The sequence below is a fragment of the Ovis canadensis genome, chromosome 3, assembly GCF_042477335.2.
Source record: "Ovis canadensis isolate MfBH-ARS-UI-01 breed Bighorn chromosome 3, ARS-UI_OviCan_v2, whole genome shotgun sequence".
In the NCBI taxonomy this organism is placed as follows: Eukaryota; Metazoa; Chordata; class Mammalia; order Artiodactyla; family Bovidae; genus Ovis; species Ovis canadensis.
This window is the reverse complement of record NC_091247.1, coordinates 181,299,239-181,320,657: the sequence shown is the minus strand read 5'-3', so window position 1 is coordinate 181,320,657 and position 21,419 is coordinate 181,299,239. Positions and strand designations below refer to the sequence as shown.

The window sequence follows — 21,419 nt, the reverse complement described above, 5'->3', positions numbered from 1 at the left end:
TAACCTTTCTACAGGTGAGAACTGGAGGCAAGAAAGCTTAAGTAATTTGCTCAAGGTCATACAGCTTGTTTAGGGGAGGAAGTGGGTCGGTCTGACCACAGAGCCTCTGTGCTGCACTAAGAAAACACATTGCTGCAAACTTTGATGTTTGTCAGAGCCTCTTATGGCACATAATACAAATACAGATTCTAAGGCCCCTTCCCAGGACAGGGGATAGGGCCCTAGAATCAGCACTGAGACAAACCACAGGTAATTTTCATGCACATCCCTCTGGGATCCACAAGCCTGCTGGGTGTGGCCCTGCAGGACATTCCTGGCTTGATGAGACCGTCATTATCTACTATTTGTAACATAGCCGCCAACAAGGTGCTAAGTGCTTTACACACATTACCTAATTTCATCTCACAAAGCCCCTGGGAGGCTGGAACTGATTAATATCCCCATATTACAGACTAGGAAACTAAGACCCAGAGAATTTAAGACATCCCAGATCACCTAGTGAGTAAGCAGTAGAGGCAGGATTTGAGCCTGTAAATACGGTGCTTTTCACCACTAAGCCAGTGATTCTCAAACTTTACTAATGATAAGAACCACCCACAAAACATATTAAAATACAGACTCCCAGGTCCCACCCCTAGAGATTCTCATTTAGCAGGTCCAGGGTCATTTTGTGCAATCACATGGCAATATTAATGTAAGTAATTCTGGACCTTGATTTCAGAAATGCTGTATAATGTGGTAACTACTCTTTTCTACTGGTAGCGATTTGGTGGTGATAGCCAGGAAATAACTCAAAGGAGAAAACACTCTTGAGTTCTGGGAGAGCCTTCCTGGGGAGGGGAGAGCTGAGCACAGGTAACCTTCCCTCCCTCAACTCCCCCTCCACTCCGGATACCATTCTGTGATACTTCTGCTTAGAGGGCATCGCGCCTCTATCTGAATGCCTGCTGGGATGAAGAACTCGGACCCTCCAAAGGCAGCCCAGCTCATTTTAGGTCAGTGTAGTGATCAGAAAGTTCTTCCTTATGTCGAACTGATTTCTAGCTCCTGTGCCTTCTGCTTGCCAACTGTCATAACTGCCTTCCCACCTGGAAGGCACTCCTTTGGTGGGTGGGGTGGGGGAGTTCCGTTTGCTCTGGGAGCCCTTCCAGGTGGGAAGGAAGTTATGACACGCCTCCCTAACTTTACAAAGTCCGCCTTTATTCTTTCTTAAGCTCAAGATGGTAATAACGTAAAATCAGACCACTTCTTGATTTTTCAGAGTATACTGCTAGAATTGCCAACTGCAGTGAAGCTAGTGATGCTAGTGCTCTGATCACTTCTCAGGGTTTTATTTCAGGTCTGTAAGTTTTTTTTTTATTTCAGGTCAACACACTCTGCACTAGCACACCACCCCACACCCATTTAGTCTGTCCAGGTAAATTTGCTGAGGGATTGTCGCTGTAAGGGGCTTCCCTGGTGGCTCAGCGGTAAAGAACCTGCCTGCAAATGCAGGAGCTGCAGGAGACTCAGGTTCAATTCCTGGGTTGGGAAGATACCCTGGAGGAGGGCATGGCAACCTCCTCAGTATTCTTCCCTAGAGAATCCCATGGACAGAAGAGCCTGGTGGGTTACAGTCTACAGGGTTGCAAAGAGTCGGGCACGACTGTCTCTGTAAGGCCAAGTGCCATGTTGGAGACTAGAGCTTCTTATTACCTTTCGTTTGGTTGAATGTGTTACCAACCTTGGAGGATGCTTATGGAGAGGATACAATGAAACTGAATTTTTAAAGATATTTCCCCATTTGCCAACCTCTAGGTCAAAGAAAAAGCAAACAAAAAACAAAAACAGGCTCTTAAATGTAGACAGAATGAAACTTTCTCCAAGTTTATGTAGGATGGGAAAACTTTCCTTCTATCTTTACTATTTTTATTGCCTATTTTTACCATGTATATATCATTACTATCTACTTAAACTCTTTTATCTCAGAAATGTGCAGCAATGTATTGGAGCCAGTGATGCTAAAAAGACCATGGGCTGGAGAAAAAAATAATTCCTTTCCATTCATTGAATAGCCTTCCAACCATCCACTATCTGTGGATTGAATTGCCCTTGTGTGCCAACCACATGCTCACCAGCAAACAAGAAAGAAAGAATCTGGGTTTTCTACTTCATACTCTTACCAGGGCTGAAAACTCATTTTAAACAAATACTTGAATTCTTCAGTATGAATGAAACTTATTCTTCAGAGGAGTCACCCTGAAAAATTATTAGAAATTTATTCCAAAATACCCCTTGGTCAAAATTTTTCTCTTTGAAAATTGCCCCCAGAACTTTTGAGCCACGTTAAAAAAAAAATTAGGTTCATTTGATTTTCAGACCTTTACTAAAAAGAGTTTCCCCAGTTTGATCATCTACTTTCCACATTCTTTATCCAATTTGGCTCCAAAGTTAAACCTACCCTTGGAGGGTAGGAATGTGCTGCCCAGGGATGGCCGGGGGCTGGGATGAGGGGGACAGTATTGGATAACTGCTTCTGAAGCACTTTAAGTGACAAGTCTTACAAGTCCTATATGTGGTTGCTGTGTTTTAATAAAAAGTTTCATTGTTTTATAAGTCACTAGGTTGATCCGCTACCCAATATGGTCAAAATGTTTAGAAATGCTACATAATACAGCTCTCCCTAGTGGAGTCACCAGGTATAACTGGCATAATAAAGGTTCTGACAAGTCCTGCATAAAGGAACATGATTAGTTCAGAGCTTACAAACTTTCATGGTCAACAGACCTTCCTCACAGAACACCTAGTCACTTCCAACAGTCTTTTGAAATACCCTTTGAAATGAGTCTTTATAAATCTAGATTTTTGTGAAGCCTGGGCAGGATAGGCAGGATTCCCTTCCCAGTGACTCTCACCTGGGAGACAGACGCCTGCACAGCCTTCTCACTCCTCGGGTCACCTCCTCAGTAAGGCCTTCCTTCCTAGGCTACCCTTTCTAGACCAGGCCACTGTCTTATTATTCCCTAGGGCAACCCCCTTCACAATCTAATGATATTTGTGTGTGTGTGTGTCTTCCCCTGGAGAATATTTGCTCCGTCCAGGAGTGCAGGGACCTGTCTGCTCATGTCTCCCCAGCAGTTAGCACCATTATCTTACAGCAGAAAACGAGAACCAAACATTGAGGGGCTGGTTGACAGAATGGGTGACTGGGAAGCAGGATGCCTGGGTACCACAGCATCTTTTGGCCCATCTCCCTTGCAGGCATTGGTATGTGTTGCTTCTCTGGCTGATTGGATTCTGTGAGAGTACACAGTTTGCTGGTCAAAACAATCCGAGTAACCTGGAAACTGGTCAAAAGACCACAAGGTGCTCCTTTTAGAAGATGCTCAAGACTACGTCACATAAACACCTACAGGCAGGGTGGCATCAAGTCGGATTCCTTAAAGCAGCTGGTCTTTGGACAGCATCTCTGTTAGGGCTCCTAGGAGAGGGGGCCACTCCCACCAGGCACAGACTTCTCCCCAGACTGAGCTCAGGATGAGAGGCCCGGAGTCTGGGTCTCTGGAGGCCCATGGACGCGCGCTCTGCAGGTGGAAAGGCCGTCGGTGCTTACTTTGACTGTCCGCGGGTCCCGAGTCTCCTGGTGGTTAACTGAGGAAACTGCTGCCTTATGATCTGCAAGTCAAGCAAGAACCAGTTACCCATCGGAAAAGGCTGGGAGCACAGTGGCTGTGTTTACAAATGGCAATCTAAAGAACAGAGGAAAACGTGGACCCTGGGCTGGAGGAAAACGTGGACCCTGGGTTGCAATGAGGGCGTCTGACAGGCCCCCTGAGAGGACCACAGGTTTCGGAGGGTCAGGAAGAGACCACCTGCGTGATGCTGGGGCTCTGGATCCTGAGAGGGTCTCACTTGGCCGCTCTGAGCTTCCCTCCCTGCTCACAATGTAGGCAGTGCACACACTGACTCTGAGCCTGCCTCTCCCCTGTTTACAGCCCTCCAGTGATGGCTTCCAACGTACCTGGAATCAACCCCCCACCTCAGCCTCTGTAACTTGTGCTTACCTCCTGGCCTTCCTCTTTGCTGACTCTCACCCTGACTCACTGGATCCCAGCCACACTGGCTTTCTTTTTTTTTTTCTTATTTCTGAAACATGGCAGGCTTTCTCTTCATTGGGGGCCCTAGCACTGCAGTTCCTTCTGTCTGGAATACAATTTCACCCAGTTCAGTTCAGTCACTTAGTCACGTCCGACTCTTTGCAATCCCATGGACTGTAGCACGCCAGGCCTCCTGGTCCATCACCAACTCCCAATGCTTACTCAAACTCATGTCCATTGAGTCGGTGATGCCATCCAACCATATCATCCTCTGTCATCCCCTTCTCCTCCAGCCTTTAATCTTTCCCAGCATCAGGGTCTTTTCAAATGAGTCAGTTCTTCCCATCAGGTGGTCAAATATTGGAGTTTCAGCTTCAGCATCAGTCCTTCCAATGAATATTCAGGACTGATTTCCTTTAGGATGGACTGGTTGGATCTCCTTGCAGTTCAAGGGACTCTCAAGAGTCTTCTCCAACACCACAGTTCAAAAGCATCAATTGTTTGGCGCTCAGCTTTCTTTATAGTTCAACTCTCACATCCATACATGACTACTGGAAAAACCATAGCCTTGACTAGATGGACCTTTGTGGTCCATCTGCTTTTTAATATGCTATCTAGGTTGGTCATAGCTTTTCTTCCAAGGAGCAAGCATCTTTTAATTTCATGGCTGCAGTCACCATCTACAGTGATTTTGGAGCCCAAGAAAATAAAATCTCTCACTGTTTCCACTGTTTCCCCATCTATTTGCCATGAAGTGATGGGACCAGATGCCATGATCTTAGTTTTCTGAACGTTCAGTTTTAAGCCAACTTTTTCACTCTCCTGTTTCACTTCCATCAAGAGGCTGTTTAGTTCTTCTTTGCTTTCTGTCATAAGGGTGGTGTCATTTGTGTATCTGAGGTTATTGGTATTTCTCCCAGCAATCTTGATTCCAGCTTGTGCCTTGAGAGCCTCCATTTCTTGAGATTCTTTTTGCCTTGAGCACCCCATTTCACCCAGATCCTCACAGTATTAGCTCCTTTAACATTCGGGCCTCTGGACAGTCATTCTGCCTATGCCTTCTCTGCCCAGCAGGTGCAGAGTAACACAAGAAGACACCTCTGACCCCCATCATGAGACACTGCTTTCCTCTTTTCTCTCACTTTGAACTCTCTGAAGTTGTCTTGAGCTCTTATTCTCTGAGTACTTATCTTACATCTCCTTCCACTTGAGCACAAGCTCCATGAGAGCAGGGACGTGGCCCAGGCCTCAGGTGAAGAGGGCTCAATCTGTGTTTATTGAATGAAGGCATGAAGCCCAACTCCGCGGGCTCTGGAGAGCCTCCTTTGCTCATTTGCCTAGTGGACAATGCAAACTGCTGCGGCCCAGGACAACTACACAGATTTGCCAGAAAGCTAGGAGGAGGAGCCATCTGCCAAGGTGAAAACACAACCAATGTGCATCTTTCTTGGTGTTTAGAGCAATGACGTGTGTGAACAGGCAGGATGGTGGAGAGGTTCTGAGCAAAGGCTTTGGAGCTAGATTACCTGGATTAGATCAGAGCTCAGCCATTTGTTATCTGGGGCCCTCCAGCAAGTTATTTAACATTCAAATAACTCCCATTTGTAAAATGGGAATGATAATAACATCTACTTCAGAAAATCTTTGTGAAAATTTAAAACATAAACATGTAAATAATTTGCAACAGTGCCTGCCACTTAGTAAGTGATCAATAAATGTTATCCATTATTACTAGTGATTATCTTGATGACTCATTCATTCTGTCTCATTTCCAGGGACTTTTAAGTCTAGCCACATTCTTCCAGCTCCCTTCCTGGCTGGCTCAGCGGTAAAGAATCTGCCTGCAATGCAGGAGGCCCAGGTTCAATCTCTGGGTCAGGAAGATCTGCTGGAGAAGGGAATGGTAACCCACTCCAGTATTCTTGCTTGAAAGTGAAAGTGTTAGTTGCTCACTCGTGCCTGACTCTTTGTGACCCCATGGGCTGCAACCTGCCAGGCTCCTCTGTCCATGGAATTCTCTTGGCAAGAATACTGGAATTCTTGCTTGGAAAATTCCAAAGAGTTGGACAGGATTGAGCAACTAACACTTTCATTTTCCCTTCTAATACAGCATCGAGCAGGCAAGCATGGTCAGGGAGAGCAAGTGTGTACACTGTCCTTCGTGAGAGAGGCTGTTGCTGGTTTTCCACTAGCAGGGCATGAGCTATGAGCATCTTTTCATCCATCTTTGTTGGTCCACTCACAGCCTTTTCCAACTACATTGATTCTCTCATTGACTGATTTGCTCATTCATTCAACAAACATGTACTGTGATCCTATGTGAACCTGGACTCACTATCTAACCTCTCGGTGCTTTAGTTTCCTCCTCCAACATCTGAATACTCGGGGTCTTCTGTAGTTCTCCCCTCATCAGAGGGATAGATGTTGGTGGCCCCAACTGAATCGGCATCAGCAGGGTGGAAAGAAGTGGAGAAATTAGACAGAAATTGAAAATCTGGAATAGACAGCATGAAGGTTGATTATTTCTGTATATCAGGAAGCTGCCAACTGTCTCCAGGGTAGAGAATGGCTGGCACAGTATTTCTTTATTTGAAAAGGGATGAAAAAAGCTGAAATCCTCACAAGGATGGTTGGAGAATCTAATAAGATAACATCATGATACCACTTTTGGAAGTAAGAAAAAGTGCTTCTAAGATGTAACCTTGTAGTGATGATTTGTTCTGTAGAACAAAGCGATGCAGTAAATCTCCAAATTCTCTAAGGGTGTCACTTTTGAGACAACACATCCCTGGTTTCTTTAATCTCAACTCCTGTAAGCCAAGGATGTGAGCTTCTCACTTTGTCTACATCCCTCTCAAATTGTTGTGACCCATACATCCCCAAAATATGAAAACCCTGATTCAAAAAGATACATGCCCTTCAATGTTCATAGCAGCACTATTTACATTAGCAAAGACATGGAAACAACACAAGTTCCGATTCACAGATGATTGACACAGAGGATTGATTTAAGAAGATATAGTGTATATACAGTGGAATATTACTCAGTTATAAAAAAGAGTGAAATACTGCCATTTGCAACAACATGGATGGACTTAGAGATTATTGTACTAAACGAAGTGAATCAAAGACAAATATTATACAATATCATATGATATTACCTATAGGTGGGATCTAAAAACAGTACAAATGAACTTATTTATATTACAGAAACTAAGATTGAAAACAAATGTATGGTTATGGAGTGAGAAGGCATAAATTAGGAATATGGGATTAACAGATGTGCAGTATCGTACATAAAATAGATAAATAGCAAGGATTTACTGTATAACACAAGAAACTTTAATATCTTGTAATAAACTATAACTGTGAACTGTGGTGTTGGCGAATTTGGAGCTGTATGTGGTGTTGGAGAAGACTCTTAAGAGTCCCTTGGACTGCAAGGAGATCCAACCAGTCAGTCCTAGAGGAAATCAGTCCTGAATAGTCATTGGAAGGACTGATGCTGAAGCTCCAATACTTTGACCACCTGATGCAAAGAACTGACTCATTGGAAAAGACCCTGATACTGGGAAAGATTGAAGGCAGAAGGAGAAGGGGACAACAGAGGATGAGATGGTTGGATGGCATCACCGACTCGATGGACTTGAGTTTGAGTAAGCTTTGGGAATTGGTGATGGACAGGGAAGCCTGGCAAAGTGCAGTCAATGGAGTCGCAAATAGACGGACACGACTGAGTGACTGAACTGAAATGAACTGAATAAACTATAATGGAAAATAATCTGAAAATACATATTATATATACACACACACATACACACACACACACATCTGAATCATGTTACTGTATACCAGATACTAACACAATATTGTAAATCAACTATTTTTGTTGTTGTTCAGTTGCCAAGTCAAGTCTGACTCCTTGGGACCCCATGGACTATAGCACGCCAGCCTTCTCTCTCCCTCACCATTTCCCGGAGTTTGCCCAGCTATATCTCAGGTTTTAAAATTGTTGCCACCTAAGGAAATGTAGCACTAAGCATGGGGTTTGACTCAGGGGGTCAGTGACAGGACTCTAACACTTTGTTTGCCATGCAGCCTAAGACCACACCAAGGTTTAGTGGCCTCGTCCCCTTGGGTCACTTATATTAACTCTGGCCAAGGATGCCCTCCAGTCCCTTACCACATGTTTGGTTTCAGAGCCAAGATGTGAAGCAGCTGTTCATAGGGTACAGTTACTGAACAGCTAGAGACGTGGCAGCAGCAATGGAGAGAGAAGCACAGGAAGTGTAAGGACAAATCCACATGTTCTTCACTTTAGTTAAAAGTGGGTTATGATCTGGGTTCTGAGTTTTCTATCTACTCAAGCAAAGAAAGTAGATACAGTCAAGTTAGTTAGTCCAGTGTCCATAAGATGTTGTTTAGTAGCTACAGGTTCAACTCTCTTTTGATTTCATGGACTATAGTCTGCCAGGCTTCTCTGTCCATGGGATTTCCCAAGCAAGAAAACTGGAGTGGGCTGCCATGCCCTCCTCCAAGGGGTCTTCCTGACTCAGGGATCAAGCTCAGGTCTCCTTCATTGGTAGGTGGAATCATTACCACCGAGCCACCAGAGAAACCCATCTGTAAGATAAATGCATATCAGTTGCTTAGGAAAACCAGAGGTTTGTTTTTGTTTTGTTTTTTTTTTCAGTCTGGGAAATTTTTCTATGCAATGGGTACAACAGTAAGGTGCCATGTTTAAAAATGCTCTGATATTAGCAGACATTTTTAAAACAATGATACTGAATCCTGGCAAGGGTGTGGTAAAACTGAAAAGCTCATAGATTGCTGATGACATTGTTTATTAGTACAAGCCTTCTGAGAAGCATTTTTACCAGTAAATATCAAATGCCACAAAATATTTATACTTTTTCTACTAATTTCAAGGGAAAAAGCTAAAATAAGGAAAAGCTCTGTGCAGGGCTACTAATGAGACTGAAAACCTGGAAACAATGGAAATGAACAATGACAGGGAACTGGCTAAATAAATGATTGCATATCTACCCAATAGAATATTATGGTAACAAAGTCTATGCTATGACACAGAAAATGCTTATGACATAATATTAACTGAAACAGCAGGCATCAAAATTTATGCTAGGGTTGTAATCAATTTTTGTACAAATATAGGAATGAAAACATAAAAATGGATATTTGTTAGGGTAGCAGGATGGTGGGGAATATAAAAGATTTTTATATAATGCATTGTATACAAAATCAACTCTTTTTTGGAAATAGAAAAGGATTTTCTTCCTATAAATATTCTTAATTGACAAGGAAGTTCAAGATATTCTTGAAGGAAGGATAAAAAATCTGTAAGAATGTTATACTGGTTGTTTTTCTTTTTTAAAAATAGATCACTCCCTACAGACAATATGTAGATTTCTTTTTTTTTTTTTTTTTTTTTTTGACTGAGAGGCTTGATTCTTACTTGATTTAACAGAAAGGACAGAATTGTGAAATCTTTTAAAATGTTTATCCAAATGGTGTGTAACATAACATCCACAAACCAAACAGCAGTGCCTGGCCCTTGGCCCCTAGACTCTGGTCCAGAGACATGTCTGGAGGCACAGGGAAATGAGGACAGGCCTTCAGGAGGCACTGTTTTTGTCCTGCCTTTGTGAGACAAGAAAACATAACCAGCGTGTATGTGACTTTTTCCGTTAGGTTCTTGAGGAACTATCAAGTCATAGAACAGGAACTGTAAATTCACAATCAATTTAACTTATGATTTCCTCCAGAGCCAATGGGTTTTATTTACTCCTTTTGAAATATGTGTAGATACTGAGGGCTTCCCTGATGGCTTGTGCTTCCCTGGTAGCTCAGCTGGTAAAGAATCTGCCTGCAATGCAGGAGACCCTGGCTTGGTACCTGGGTTGGTTCCCTGGAGAAGGGATAGGCTACAGTCTCCAATATTCCTGGGCTTACCTGGTAGCTCAGCTGGTAAAGAATCTGCCTGCACTGTGTGAAACCTTGGTTCGATCCCTGGGTTGGGAAGATCCCCTGGAGAAGGGAAAGGCTACCCACTCTAGTATTCTGGCCTGGAGAATTCCACAGACTATACAGTCCATGGGGTTGAAAAGATTCGGACACGACTGAGTGACTTTCACTTTCACTTTTCCCTGGTGGCTCAGTGGTAAAGAATCTACCTGCCAATATAGGAAAAGCAGGTTTGAAACCTGGGTAGGGAAGATCCCCTGGGGAAGGGAATGGCAACCCACTCCAGTATTCTTGCCTGGGAAGTCCCATGGACAGAGGAGTCTGGTGGGCTACAGTCAATGGGGTTGAAAAAGAGTCAGACATGACTTAGGGACTAAACAACAACAACAATACATGCAGTTTTACTGTCATTGAGATCAGCATCACCCTTTGATGAGTCACCCAAGACAGAGGCACTCCCAAGACTCCACTCTCTTCCTAACACTGCACAACCCCTCTCCTGTTGGTTCTGCCCAAGACATCCAGTGGATTTCAGCCACTTCTCTTGATGCCCTGCCACAGCTCCAGCTCCTGTGACCTTTCACCTGGACCACAGACTCAGCTTCCTAACTGGCTGCCCTGTCTCCGGGCTTGCTGCTCCACCAGCAGGATCTTTCTAAAATTCAAGTGCGATCATTTCAGTTTCTTGTAGAAAATGGAGGGCACCTCTTCACTACCCACACTGGAGAAAATGCCAGCATCCTCAGGCTAGCCCAGGATGCCCTCTGTGACCTCCCCCAGCCCAGCTCCCAGCCTCAAATCTGGCCTCTTCCCCAGTGTGCTCCCTGAGCTTCAGGGACATGCTGATTCCTTTGTCTGGAATGCCAAAGCCACCTTGTCTCCCACTCACCCCAAGGAGCTCCTCTCTCTCTGAGCCTCCCCCACTTCCCCTGGGACCCTACTCATGAACCCTTAGGTGCCCCTGCCTCTCTTTTCCTAGTAAGCCGGGAAGCAGTAGGATACAGAGGTGAGTTGGTTAAGCACACAGGCAAGTCCTAGCTCAGGCCCCATGCCCATCACTTTGCACATACTGTCTCAGTCAGTCATTACAAGCCAGGTTCCACTGCTATTTCCTCTGTACAGATGAGTAAACTGAAACTTGGAGAGGCTAAGTAACCCATACAAAGCCACACAGCTCACAAGGTGCAGACCTGGGATTTGAATGCACCCCGTCTGACACAGCACTCTACCACAGCATACGGTTCCCTCTGAATGAATGAAGGTGCCCCAAAGTCCCTCATTCCTTCTTTTCACAGAAACTTGTCTTTCTTTTATGTCATATTCCTGCATTTGTTCATGCCAGGTGTGTTGGAGGAAGGAAATGATTTCTTCTTCCCATCTATACTTCCAGGAAGGTTTCTTTTCAGTTCCCCCCAACTCTGACTCTCTTGGAAATGTTCTGGTGGCCTCGGCTATGAGCAGCATCTGAGAGCACTGCCCCCTAATAGGCGGGAAAGGTGGGAAACTTTGGAGAGGACTGACATCAGCAGGCAGACTGTTGTCTCCTCCTGGGTTGAATCTACCCACAGCCAGTAGAGAGGAGATCCAGCGATTAAACACTCCTTCTGCTTGATGAAAATATTAACAAAGCAAAAAGTCCTTTTTGGATAAATGAGGTCCCCAGGTGGATTTGGACTATGGACAGAGGTTCATGACATTGTACAGGAGGCAGTGATCAATACCATCCCCAAGAAAAAGAAATGCAAAAAGGTAAATGGTTGTCTGAGGAGGCCTTACAAATAGCTGAGAAAAAAAGGGAAGCAAAAGGCAAAGGAGAAAAGGAAAGATATACCCATTTGAATGTAGAATTCCAAAGAATAGCAAGGAGAGATAAGAAAGCCTTCCTCTGGGATCAATTCAAAGAAATAGAGGAAAACAGTAGAATGGGAAAAAGACTAGAGATCTCTTCAAGAAAATTAGAGATACCAAGGGAACAATTTCACGCAAAGATGGGCACAACAAAGGACAGAAACAGAATGGACCCTAACAGAAGCAGAAGATATTAAGAAGAGGTGGCAAGAATATACAGAAGAACTATACAAAAAAGATCTTCATGACCCAGATTACCACAATGGTGTGATCACTCACGTAGAGCTAGACAACCTGGAATGTGGTCAAGCGGGCCTTAGGGAGCATCACTATTAACAAAGCTAGTTGAAATGGAATTGCAGCTGAGCTATTTCAAATTCTAGAAGATGATGCTGTTAAAATGCTGCACTCAATATGCCAGCAAATTTGGAAAACTCAGCAGTGGCTCCAGGACTGGAAAAGGTCAGTTTTGATTCCAATCTCAAAGAAAGGGAATATCAAAAAATGTTTAAACTACTGCACAATTGCACTCATCTCACACACTAGCAAAGTAAAGCTCAAAATTATCCAAGCCAGAGTTCAACAGTCCATGAACCAAGAACTTCCAGATATCCAGCTGGATTTAGGAAAGGCAGAGAAACCAGGGATCAAATTGCCAACATCCGTTGGATCCTAGAAAAAGCAAGAGAATTCAAGAAAAACATCTACTTCTGCTTTATTGACTATGTCAAAGCCTTTAATTATGTGGATCACAACAAACTGCGGAAAATTCTTCAAGAGATGGGAATACCAGACCACCTTACCTGTCTCCTGAGAAATCTACGAGAAGGTCAAGAAGCAACAGTTAAAACCAGACATGGACCAACAGACTGGTTCCAAATTGGGAAAGGAGTACATCAATTGTCATGTATAGGAGTACTGTATATTGTCACCCTGTTCATTTAACTTATATGCACAGTACATCATATGAAATGCTGGACTGAATGAAGCACAGGAATCAAGATTACTGGGGAAAATATCAATAACCTCAGATATGCAGATGACCCACCCTTATGGCAGAAAGTGAGGAAGAACTAAAGAGCCTCTTGATGAAAGTGAAAGAGGAGAGTGAAAAAAGCTGGCTTGAAAACTCAACATTCAAAAAACTAAGATCATAGTATCCGGTCGGATCACTTCATGGCAAGTAGATGGGGAAACAATGGAAACAGTGAGAGACTTTATTTTCTTGGGCTCCAAAATCACTGCAGATTGTGACTGCAGCCATGAAATTAAAAGATGCTCGCTCCTTGGAAGAAAAGCTATGACCAACCTAGATAGCATATTAAAAAGCAGGACATTACTTTGCCCACAAAGGTCCATCTAGTCAAAGTTTTTCCAGTAGTCATGTATGGATGTGAGAGTTGGACCATAAAGAAAGCTAAGTGCTGAATAATTGATGCTTTCGAACTGTGGTGTTGGAGAAGACTCTTGAGAGTCCCTTGGACAGCAAGGAGATCCAAGCAGTCAATCGTAAAGGAAACTAGTCCTGAATATTCATTGGAAGGAGTGATGCAGAAGCTGAATCTCCAATCCTTTGGCCATCTGATGTGAAGAATTGACTCACTGGAAAAGATCCTGATGCTGGGCAAGACTGAAGGCAGGAGGAGAAGGGTACGACAGAGGATGAGATGGTTGGATGGCATCACCGAGTCAGTGGACTTAAGTTTGACCAAGCCCCAGGAACTGGTGATGGATAGGGAAGCCTGCCATGCTGCAGTCCATGGGGTCACAAAGAGTTGGACACAACTGAGCAACTGAACTGAACTGAAGTGAATTTGCCAGCGGGGGACAACCCAAGTCAATACCTGTCTACTCAGTGGACTGACAATTCTCTGTGGCCATAGGCTCCTCTATCAGGAGCTCAACACCCTTGTGCAATGCCACCTTTTCCTGCCATCTTTTCTTTTTAAATTACCAGTCAGGTGCCCCATGCTCCATCCAGGTCAGCCTACTTCATGTAGCTGAGTTCTCTGACTGCTTCACAGCTTCTGGGCTCCGTACCTCTGTGCGTTCCACCTGCATCTGTCTCTTCCTCCTCACCACTGTGCCCTCAAACCCACTACCCCACATACACCGTCTGCCTCCATCACAACTTTCCTGATTCCCTGACCAGGTAAGAGCGCTTCCATCTCCAAACTGCTGCACCTACTGCTTCCAGCCGGTGACTAAGTTCCACTCTCCCTCTGTTGTCAACATAACCTGTATCTCCATCTTTACCAGCCAGGATCTCACACCTGGGTTGCTGCAACCGTCTCCTTTTGCCCCCGCTGCCAGGCATGCCTCACCTTAACTACTTCTCAGTAAAGCCTCCAGACAAGTCCAAACCCACCAGTTCCTTCCTTCATTCTGGCTCACCTCTCGTCTTTCCCCTCTCCCCATCCCATGAAGTATTGAAGGATATTACCACTTTTGTTGTTGTTGTTTGAGTAAAATTGCTTTACAATGTTGTGTTAGTTTCTGCTGTACCCCACTTTTAAAAAATGTGCTAAATTGAAGAGCCCCCTCCAAAAAATGACCTATGTCTCTTTCTTCCATTTGAACACAAGGCTTTTTCATCTATCAGATGAAGATAGTAACACTTCTTCGGCCTGACTTTCAGCCTTATAGCAGGGTCCGAGAAGTTAGAGAGTGGACCTAGAGCTTTGTCAGCCAGGAGGACGAGGAGCCTGGAGGCTAGAGGATCCACTTCAGTGGAATTTCACTGGCTGGACAGGTGAAGAGGTGCCAGGGAGGGTCACCTCTGCCAACACATCTCTGCCTCCCTCATGATGTCTTCCACGAGCCATCATCCTTTTCTAGCACATTCTCTTCATTGGCAGAGGTAGCACTGTATCTTTCCATGTTTTGATAGATCTTCAGAGGATTCTCAGTTAACTCAGTTTTCAGGCTTTTGTGGTATCTTGGCTCAGAGGTAAAGAATCCATCTGCCAATGCAGAAGAAGCAGGTTCTATCCTTGGGTCGGGAAGATCCCCTGGAGAAGGAAATGACAACCCACTCCAGTATTCTTGCCTGGGAAATCCCATGGACAGAGGAGCCTGGCAGGGCTATAGTCCGTGGGGGGCGGGGGGGTCACAAAAGAATCGGACATGACTCAGTGACTAAACAACAGTATCCAAAGCCATATATCTGCACTGTTAGCATCTTTAGTTCCGTTTGTGAAAACGCTTTTTCTCTAAAAATATCTGATAGCCAAATCCTCTTTTCCAAAAAGAGAGAAAGGTCATTTCAGATAAAGCAGGAAGAGGAGAGGAAGTCTGTTAGCAGTGGGGGGTGGGGGATGGGCGGAGGCCCGGCTGCACCACATCGCTCTCTGCCCCACTGGAGGTCAAGACTTTTCCCACTCTGAGCAAAGAAAGCTGTTGCCGACAGCACCTCCTCCCTCCAGCCGCAACAAAAACCTGTGGGAAGGGAGTTTGCTTTTTTTTTTTTTTTTTAAGTGTTTCTTATAGGCTGAAAATTACAAATTATTCTCCTCTCCTTTCACGAAATAATCAGCTGGCCCCTGAATCTGAAAGCCCAGCACAATTTAGTTGGAGTTTCAAAATGCAGGGTTGGTTCAGCCCCACTAAGGCTGTTCAGCTTTTAATTTCTGGAGCAAGACTCAGCAAACAGTCAAACACTTTTGTGAAGCAGTGAGAGTCGAGCTTCACTGTTTGATAAATGAGCAGACGGCAGGCAGCCCCTCTTTCTTTTTTTGTATGGATTCAATGAAGCCTGCCTAAAGAACACCACATGCTGTTCTAGCTACTGATCTAACATTCCGCGACATCCCAGTCTTCCAAATTCCCTTTAATTACTCGGGAATCCCACCCTCCGCTCTTTCAGCCTGGGCAGACAGGGCAGGGGGCTCCCCGGGCCGGGGGGTGGGAAGTGGAGAAGCTCTGGAGAGCTGGTCTCTCCGGGGGCTGCTGGAAACTTTTCTTGGGTAGTGGTTGGGTTATCTCCTTCGACGGTCCGTTCTTCATTCCATACAACACATCGTTTTAGGTAAAAGGGAACTCAGCACACAGGCTACCCTGACATGTGGGTGTAGTCTTTTAAGAAATATAAGCGAGTTTGGGCAAATGGTTCTGAAATGGCATCTTCGAACCCTCGGAGGGTTTAAGATAAGGAAGGGGAAGAGTAAGAGGAAGAATGGATGCCCACACACTAGAGGAAGTATTTTACTTTTGGCACTAAAGTTAATCCTAAAAACCACACTGGAGGAGAACATGATGGTTCCCGTCCCACAGACGAGAGGCTGGGCTTTATGGCGATACAGGCTGCCTGGACTCACAGACACCAGCAAGCTGGAGAAGCAGGGATCCAGCTCCATGGTGTTTTCTGTTCACCATTTTTGCTGACCCCCAAGGGAGCCAGCAAGGCATCCACTAACTGCATGAGACCCTCAGTGTCCTTTGTGGGTGTCCCCTCAAGAGACACCTTCAGAGCCACATACGGAAGCCACTCGCCTCATTACTCTACAAATAGGCCTTGTTTGATTTTGACTCCAAGTCGTACGGTCCCGATCCAGGTTGATCTCCAAACGGAGTCATCGGGGATGTGCTAAGAAAAGGCTTTGGGTTGTTCCCCCACATTCATTCCCGCTCAGTAGTAGGCAAAGATTTGCCACTGACAAGAACTAATCCAGAAGTCCCAGTGCAATGAAGTGGAGATCCCTCCAGACTCCGAGGGAGACAAATTCATGTGCACAAAGAATCAAGGCTGCAGGAGACAGTTTTAAAACAAAAGCTGCCCATCTTATTTCAGAGGTCATTTTGGTGTGGAAAAAGAAAAGGGCCTTTTCAAATAGTACGAAATTATAAATTCAGTACAAGGACAAGTTGTTCTTTTATAACCACGCATTGTAGAAGTCTTGGGCCTTCTCATAAAACACACAACAATTTTTTGAACAAGAGAGAAAAAGGATGAGGGGAAGAAGTTATTTAAAAGGGATCCTAATTGTCACAACTTGACATCTGAAAGCAGGATATTCATTCTCTTTGTTGACAACAGACCTTGTCCCTTTTTCAGAGGAGAAAAAATAGTTAAGGCTGGTAGTATGAATAAGTTTTCCTGAACACTTTACCTCAATGCTGCTAAGTAGCTTCAGTCGTGTCCAACTCTGTGTGACCCCAGAGACAGCAGCCCACCAGGCTCCCCTGTCCCTAGGATTCTCCAGGCAAGAACACTGGAGTGGGTTGCCATTTCCTTCTCCAATACCTCAAAGCTACCACCTTGAAATGGGTGTTTGCCAGACTAATTTTACTATTATAGCTCTATGCATTTAATAATGTGGGGAGAAGCAGCACATTTGGGTACCAGGCGCTAGAGGTTGAGGGAGGTTCTATCCTGCTGCAGGTTCCACAGGAAATTCCACAAAAGAAATTTCAAAAAATTACAAGAAACTTACATCTAGAGCAATGAGACAGAAATGGAATTTCAAATCATGCATACAGACTGGTGAAGAATTCCAAGAAAACTCCCAGGGCTAGAAAGGTAACAATCTAACAATCTATTGCCCCTTGATAAGTACTGTGGATTCCAGGAAGTCCCAAAATCCATATGTGAGCCCAAGATTGTCCTTAGGCTGATGAGATGATGTGTCATGTGTGTGAGTGTAAAGGGAAACCGTCATCATACACTGATTTAGCTAGAATGAGGTGAGTTACATAAGATAAGGTTAAGTCAAAAATGGAATAATTCTGAAGACGATAATAAGAGAGGGTGAGGGTGGTGAAGGTAGCATGTGTGCAATGTAAGAAATTTTTAGAACAATTGTTCTCAAAATTGTTCAGAAGGAAGAGCATCTAGAAGGGTTGAAACATTGATATGTTGCTGATGGTATATTAAAAGTATGATGTATTAAACTCATAAAATGTTGCAAAGGTAAACTGAAAGCACAATTATAGCTGAAGTGCATTGACTGTTTATATTTACCACACACTGTGGTAAGGCAGCCCTTTTAACAGTCATTATCTCAACAGTCCTGAGGTGGTTAGAACCATGCCCCCATTTCACAGAGGAGGAAACTGAGGCTCATAGCTATTAAGAAGTCTCCTGAGTTCATGCAGCAGGTAAATGGTGGAGATGGGATTCAAACCCATACACTTTGATTTCTGAACTTTCAGGCTGCATGTCAGTAAAGACTCCTGAAATAACAAAATGTGGAATCTGGTGTGAAATTAGACATTCTGATATGGAAACACTATAGCAGATACTAAGGTTAAGAAAAAAATATGCAAGAAATTGAAGGAAACTATCCATGTGCTTAATTTTTTTCCTTTGCAAGTTGAAAAAAGACCATCCCTGAAGAATCCTAAAGATCCCTCAAGAGTCCAGTTGTCTGTCTCTGTGCCCCTCCACAGAGGTGTGAGCGACCTGGGGTCAGGCAGATTGTGAGGACTCAAGGAGGAGCTGCTGCTGCTGCTAAGTTGCTTCAGTCGTGTCTGACTCTGTGCGACCCCATAGATGGCAGCCCACCAGGCTGCCCCGTCCCTGGGATTCTCCAGGCAAGAACACCGGAGTAGGTTGCCATTTCCTTCAATGCATGAAAGTGAAAAGTGAAAGGGAAGTCGCTCAGTCGTGTCTGACTGTTGCGACCCCATGGACTGCAGCCTACCAGGCTCCTCCGTCCATGGGATTTTCCAGGCAAAAGTACTGGAGGAGGGCAGTCTCTTAAAATGAGAGGAATCTTTGGCCTCATCTGTGTTCCCCATTTATGTGGCTGACAGAAGCACAGGTCCCAGAACATCGTTGTTCGTTTGTTTTTTGCATTGCTCAAGCAAGGATGGCAGGAAGGAAGGAGCCATACATTCAAGTAAGCGCTACCCACAGCCCAAATTTCCAAGTACCTCAAGCCTCATGGGGAAGAGACAGGATATAAATAAATTCAATTCAAACAAGTGCGTCTGCTGCCCCAGATCCCCTTCCTCCAGTCTTCCTACATCTGATAGGGGTTCCTGCCCCATAGCAGACATCCAGTGACGGCCCCCTACCTGCTCAGACCCAGCCCTGCCACTGCATGTGTGACTTTAGGAAACTCATTCAATCCCTCTGACTATTAGTGTTCTGGTCTGGAAGATGAGGTCTCACCAACAGATCTCTAAGTTCCTTTAATAGATTAAACTTATTTGTATTGAAGTGTTAGTAACTGGTAAGTATTAATGAATTATCCTGCTCTGTCATACTTACAGGACAAACTAAAGGCCTTAATGAAAGGAATCAAGGATTTTGAGAAATCATCAAGCCTTCTGCGGGTGGGGAGTGGGGAGGAGTATTTGCGAGGCCAAAGGGCCTCTGCATGTATTCAAATTGCCCTGTGGTCACAGGTGTCCAGTTGCCTATTGGTGAATCAGCCTCTTCCTGATAAGTTCAACAAACCGTGGACCATAAATCTTGTTACTCACACACAGTCTAAGCTGGTCACCTGTTGCCACCTACACTGGATCCCGTGGGCTCCACATTTGAGAGTACACCCTACCCGCTCTCGGGATTCTGGGGTCCATTTCCTAGTTGGGACACAAAAAGGACACATGGGGGAGAAACTGTGTGAAGGTGATCAAAAAGTGCATACTTCCATTTATTAGATAAATAAGTTCTGGGTTGTCACATACAATATGATGACTAGAGTTAAAAAACCTGTATTGTATGTTTGAAAGTTGTGAGGAGAGTTGATCTTAAAAGTTCTCATGGAACTTGTCTGGTGGTCCAGTGGTTAAGAATCCAGCTGCCAATGCAGGGGACACAGGTTCGATCCCTGGTCTGGGGAGACCCCACATGCTGTGGAGCCACTAAATCAGTGTACAACTACTGAGGCTGCGTTCTAGAACCCGTGCAGTAAGAGGAGCCACTGCAAGGAGAAGCCCACATACCGCAGCTAGAGAGCAGCCCGCACTCCCCACAACGAGAGAAAGCCCACGTTCAGCAAGGAAGACCCAGCACAGCCAAGAATAAACAAACAAATTTCTCACGCTAACTACGAATTTAAAAAAATTCTCATCACAAGAAAGAAACTTGTACCTCTGTGTAGCGATGGATGTCAACTAAATTGATTGTGTCAATTATTTTGAAATATAAACATACATCAAATCACTGTGTTGTACACCTAAAACTAATATAATGTTAAATGTCAATTACAGCTCTTTTTTTTTTTTTTTAAGAAAAGGGCTATGTGAATTTCTGAAAAGCTCTTATATGGATAAAATGGCTAAATGTCTACCCCTTTCCCTCTCTAACCAAACTCTAATTTTTTATTACAGGAGATGATGGACTACATTTTCTCACCTCCCTGACAGCCAAGGGCAGCCAATGAGACAAAAGGGAAATTGCTGGGCAGGGCTCTGGGAAAGCTCCTAAAGAGAGCTGACTTGGCTGAAGTTCTGACCTTTCTCTCCCTACACCCTGTTTTCATACTTCTTGCCTGGAATATAGGCTTTGTTGTAAGGCAGCCACTTTGGACCATGAAGTGACCTAGAAATTAGAAGCCATCTGCTAGGGATGGCAGAGCACAGAGAGAGAAGTAGTCCTGGTGGCCCCCTGATGCTACTGTAGAGCTGTATGCCAGCATAGGTTATCCTCTTTTAGACTTACTCTATGTGAAGAAAAGTAAAGCTGCTAATTTATTTAAGGGAATGAGGAGGGGCATCTTTTAACCACAACCCTACACAATTCCTAACTGATACACCTTCTGATTTCTACCCAGGATTTACCTCATAAGAAAGGCTCCAGTGGCCCTAGAATCAACTATTTCATCTTTAAATGGGAACAAAGAAGGCATCTAGTTCACAGAGCTGTAGAAAGACTAAATGAGGTAATACATGCAGAGGGCTTGACCCAGTGCCTGGTGAAAGAATCAGTGTTACTGTCATCATGATTCCTAGTTGAAAAGTGTCTTCAGTTAATATGGTAAAGATCTTTGCACATTTGTAGAGTAGCTTCCCCCTGTGATAGGTGGAGGGACTGAGGTTCAGAGAGGGAAATGGGACCTGTCCAGGGTCACACAGAGAGTAAGGGTGATAGACCCTCACATTCAGGGCTCAGAAAACTAGCATTATTGGGAACTCCTCACCTATCACACATGGTGGGCCCTCAAGAGAAGTTTGAGGAAGAAGACTTTCTTTTGCATTTCAGCCTCCGCTGGAAGGAATATCTGCTGCAAGTGCCTGGAAGGCATTCCAGTTAGAGATGTTCTCTTAGCCAGAAATCGGAGGCCCAGTTTTTCTTTCTGGAAAAGCTTAACTCTCGCTAAACACAGTTTGAATCTCTGTGCAGGTAGAGCTTTTTGTTGTTGCTTTGTTTGGGGGTTGCAGCGGGTCTTAGTTTCAGGAGATGGGCTCTTTGTTGGCAGTGTGTGGGCCGTGGACTTAGTTCCCTGACTGGGGATCAAACACACATCCCCTGCATTGAAAGGTGGATTCTGAACCACTGGACCACCAGGGATGTCTTAGGGATGGAATATATATATTTTTGGCTAGGTAAGAAGTGGATTTATT

General features: G+C 44.4%; 1 protein-coding gene across 2 annotated transcripts in view; it reads right to left on the bottom strand.

The window, feature by feature from the left end:
- Positions 1 to 21,419, bottom strand: part of RFX4 (regulatory factor X4) — a 152,799-nt gene that overhangs the window by 70,462 nt on the left and 60,918 nt on the right. The window contains exon 5 of one of the 2 annotated variants that reach the window (XM_069585249.1): positions 3,593 to 3,654. In XM_069585249.1, coding sequence (XP_069441350.1) covers positions 3,593 to 3,654 — 62 coding nt within the window. Of the gene's footprint in view, positions 1 to 895; positions 991 to 3,592; positions 3,655 to 21,419 lie in introns of those variants that run through there. The other variant, XM_069585250.1, reaches the window with a different exon arrangement.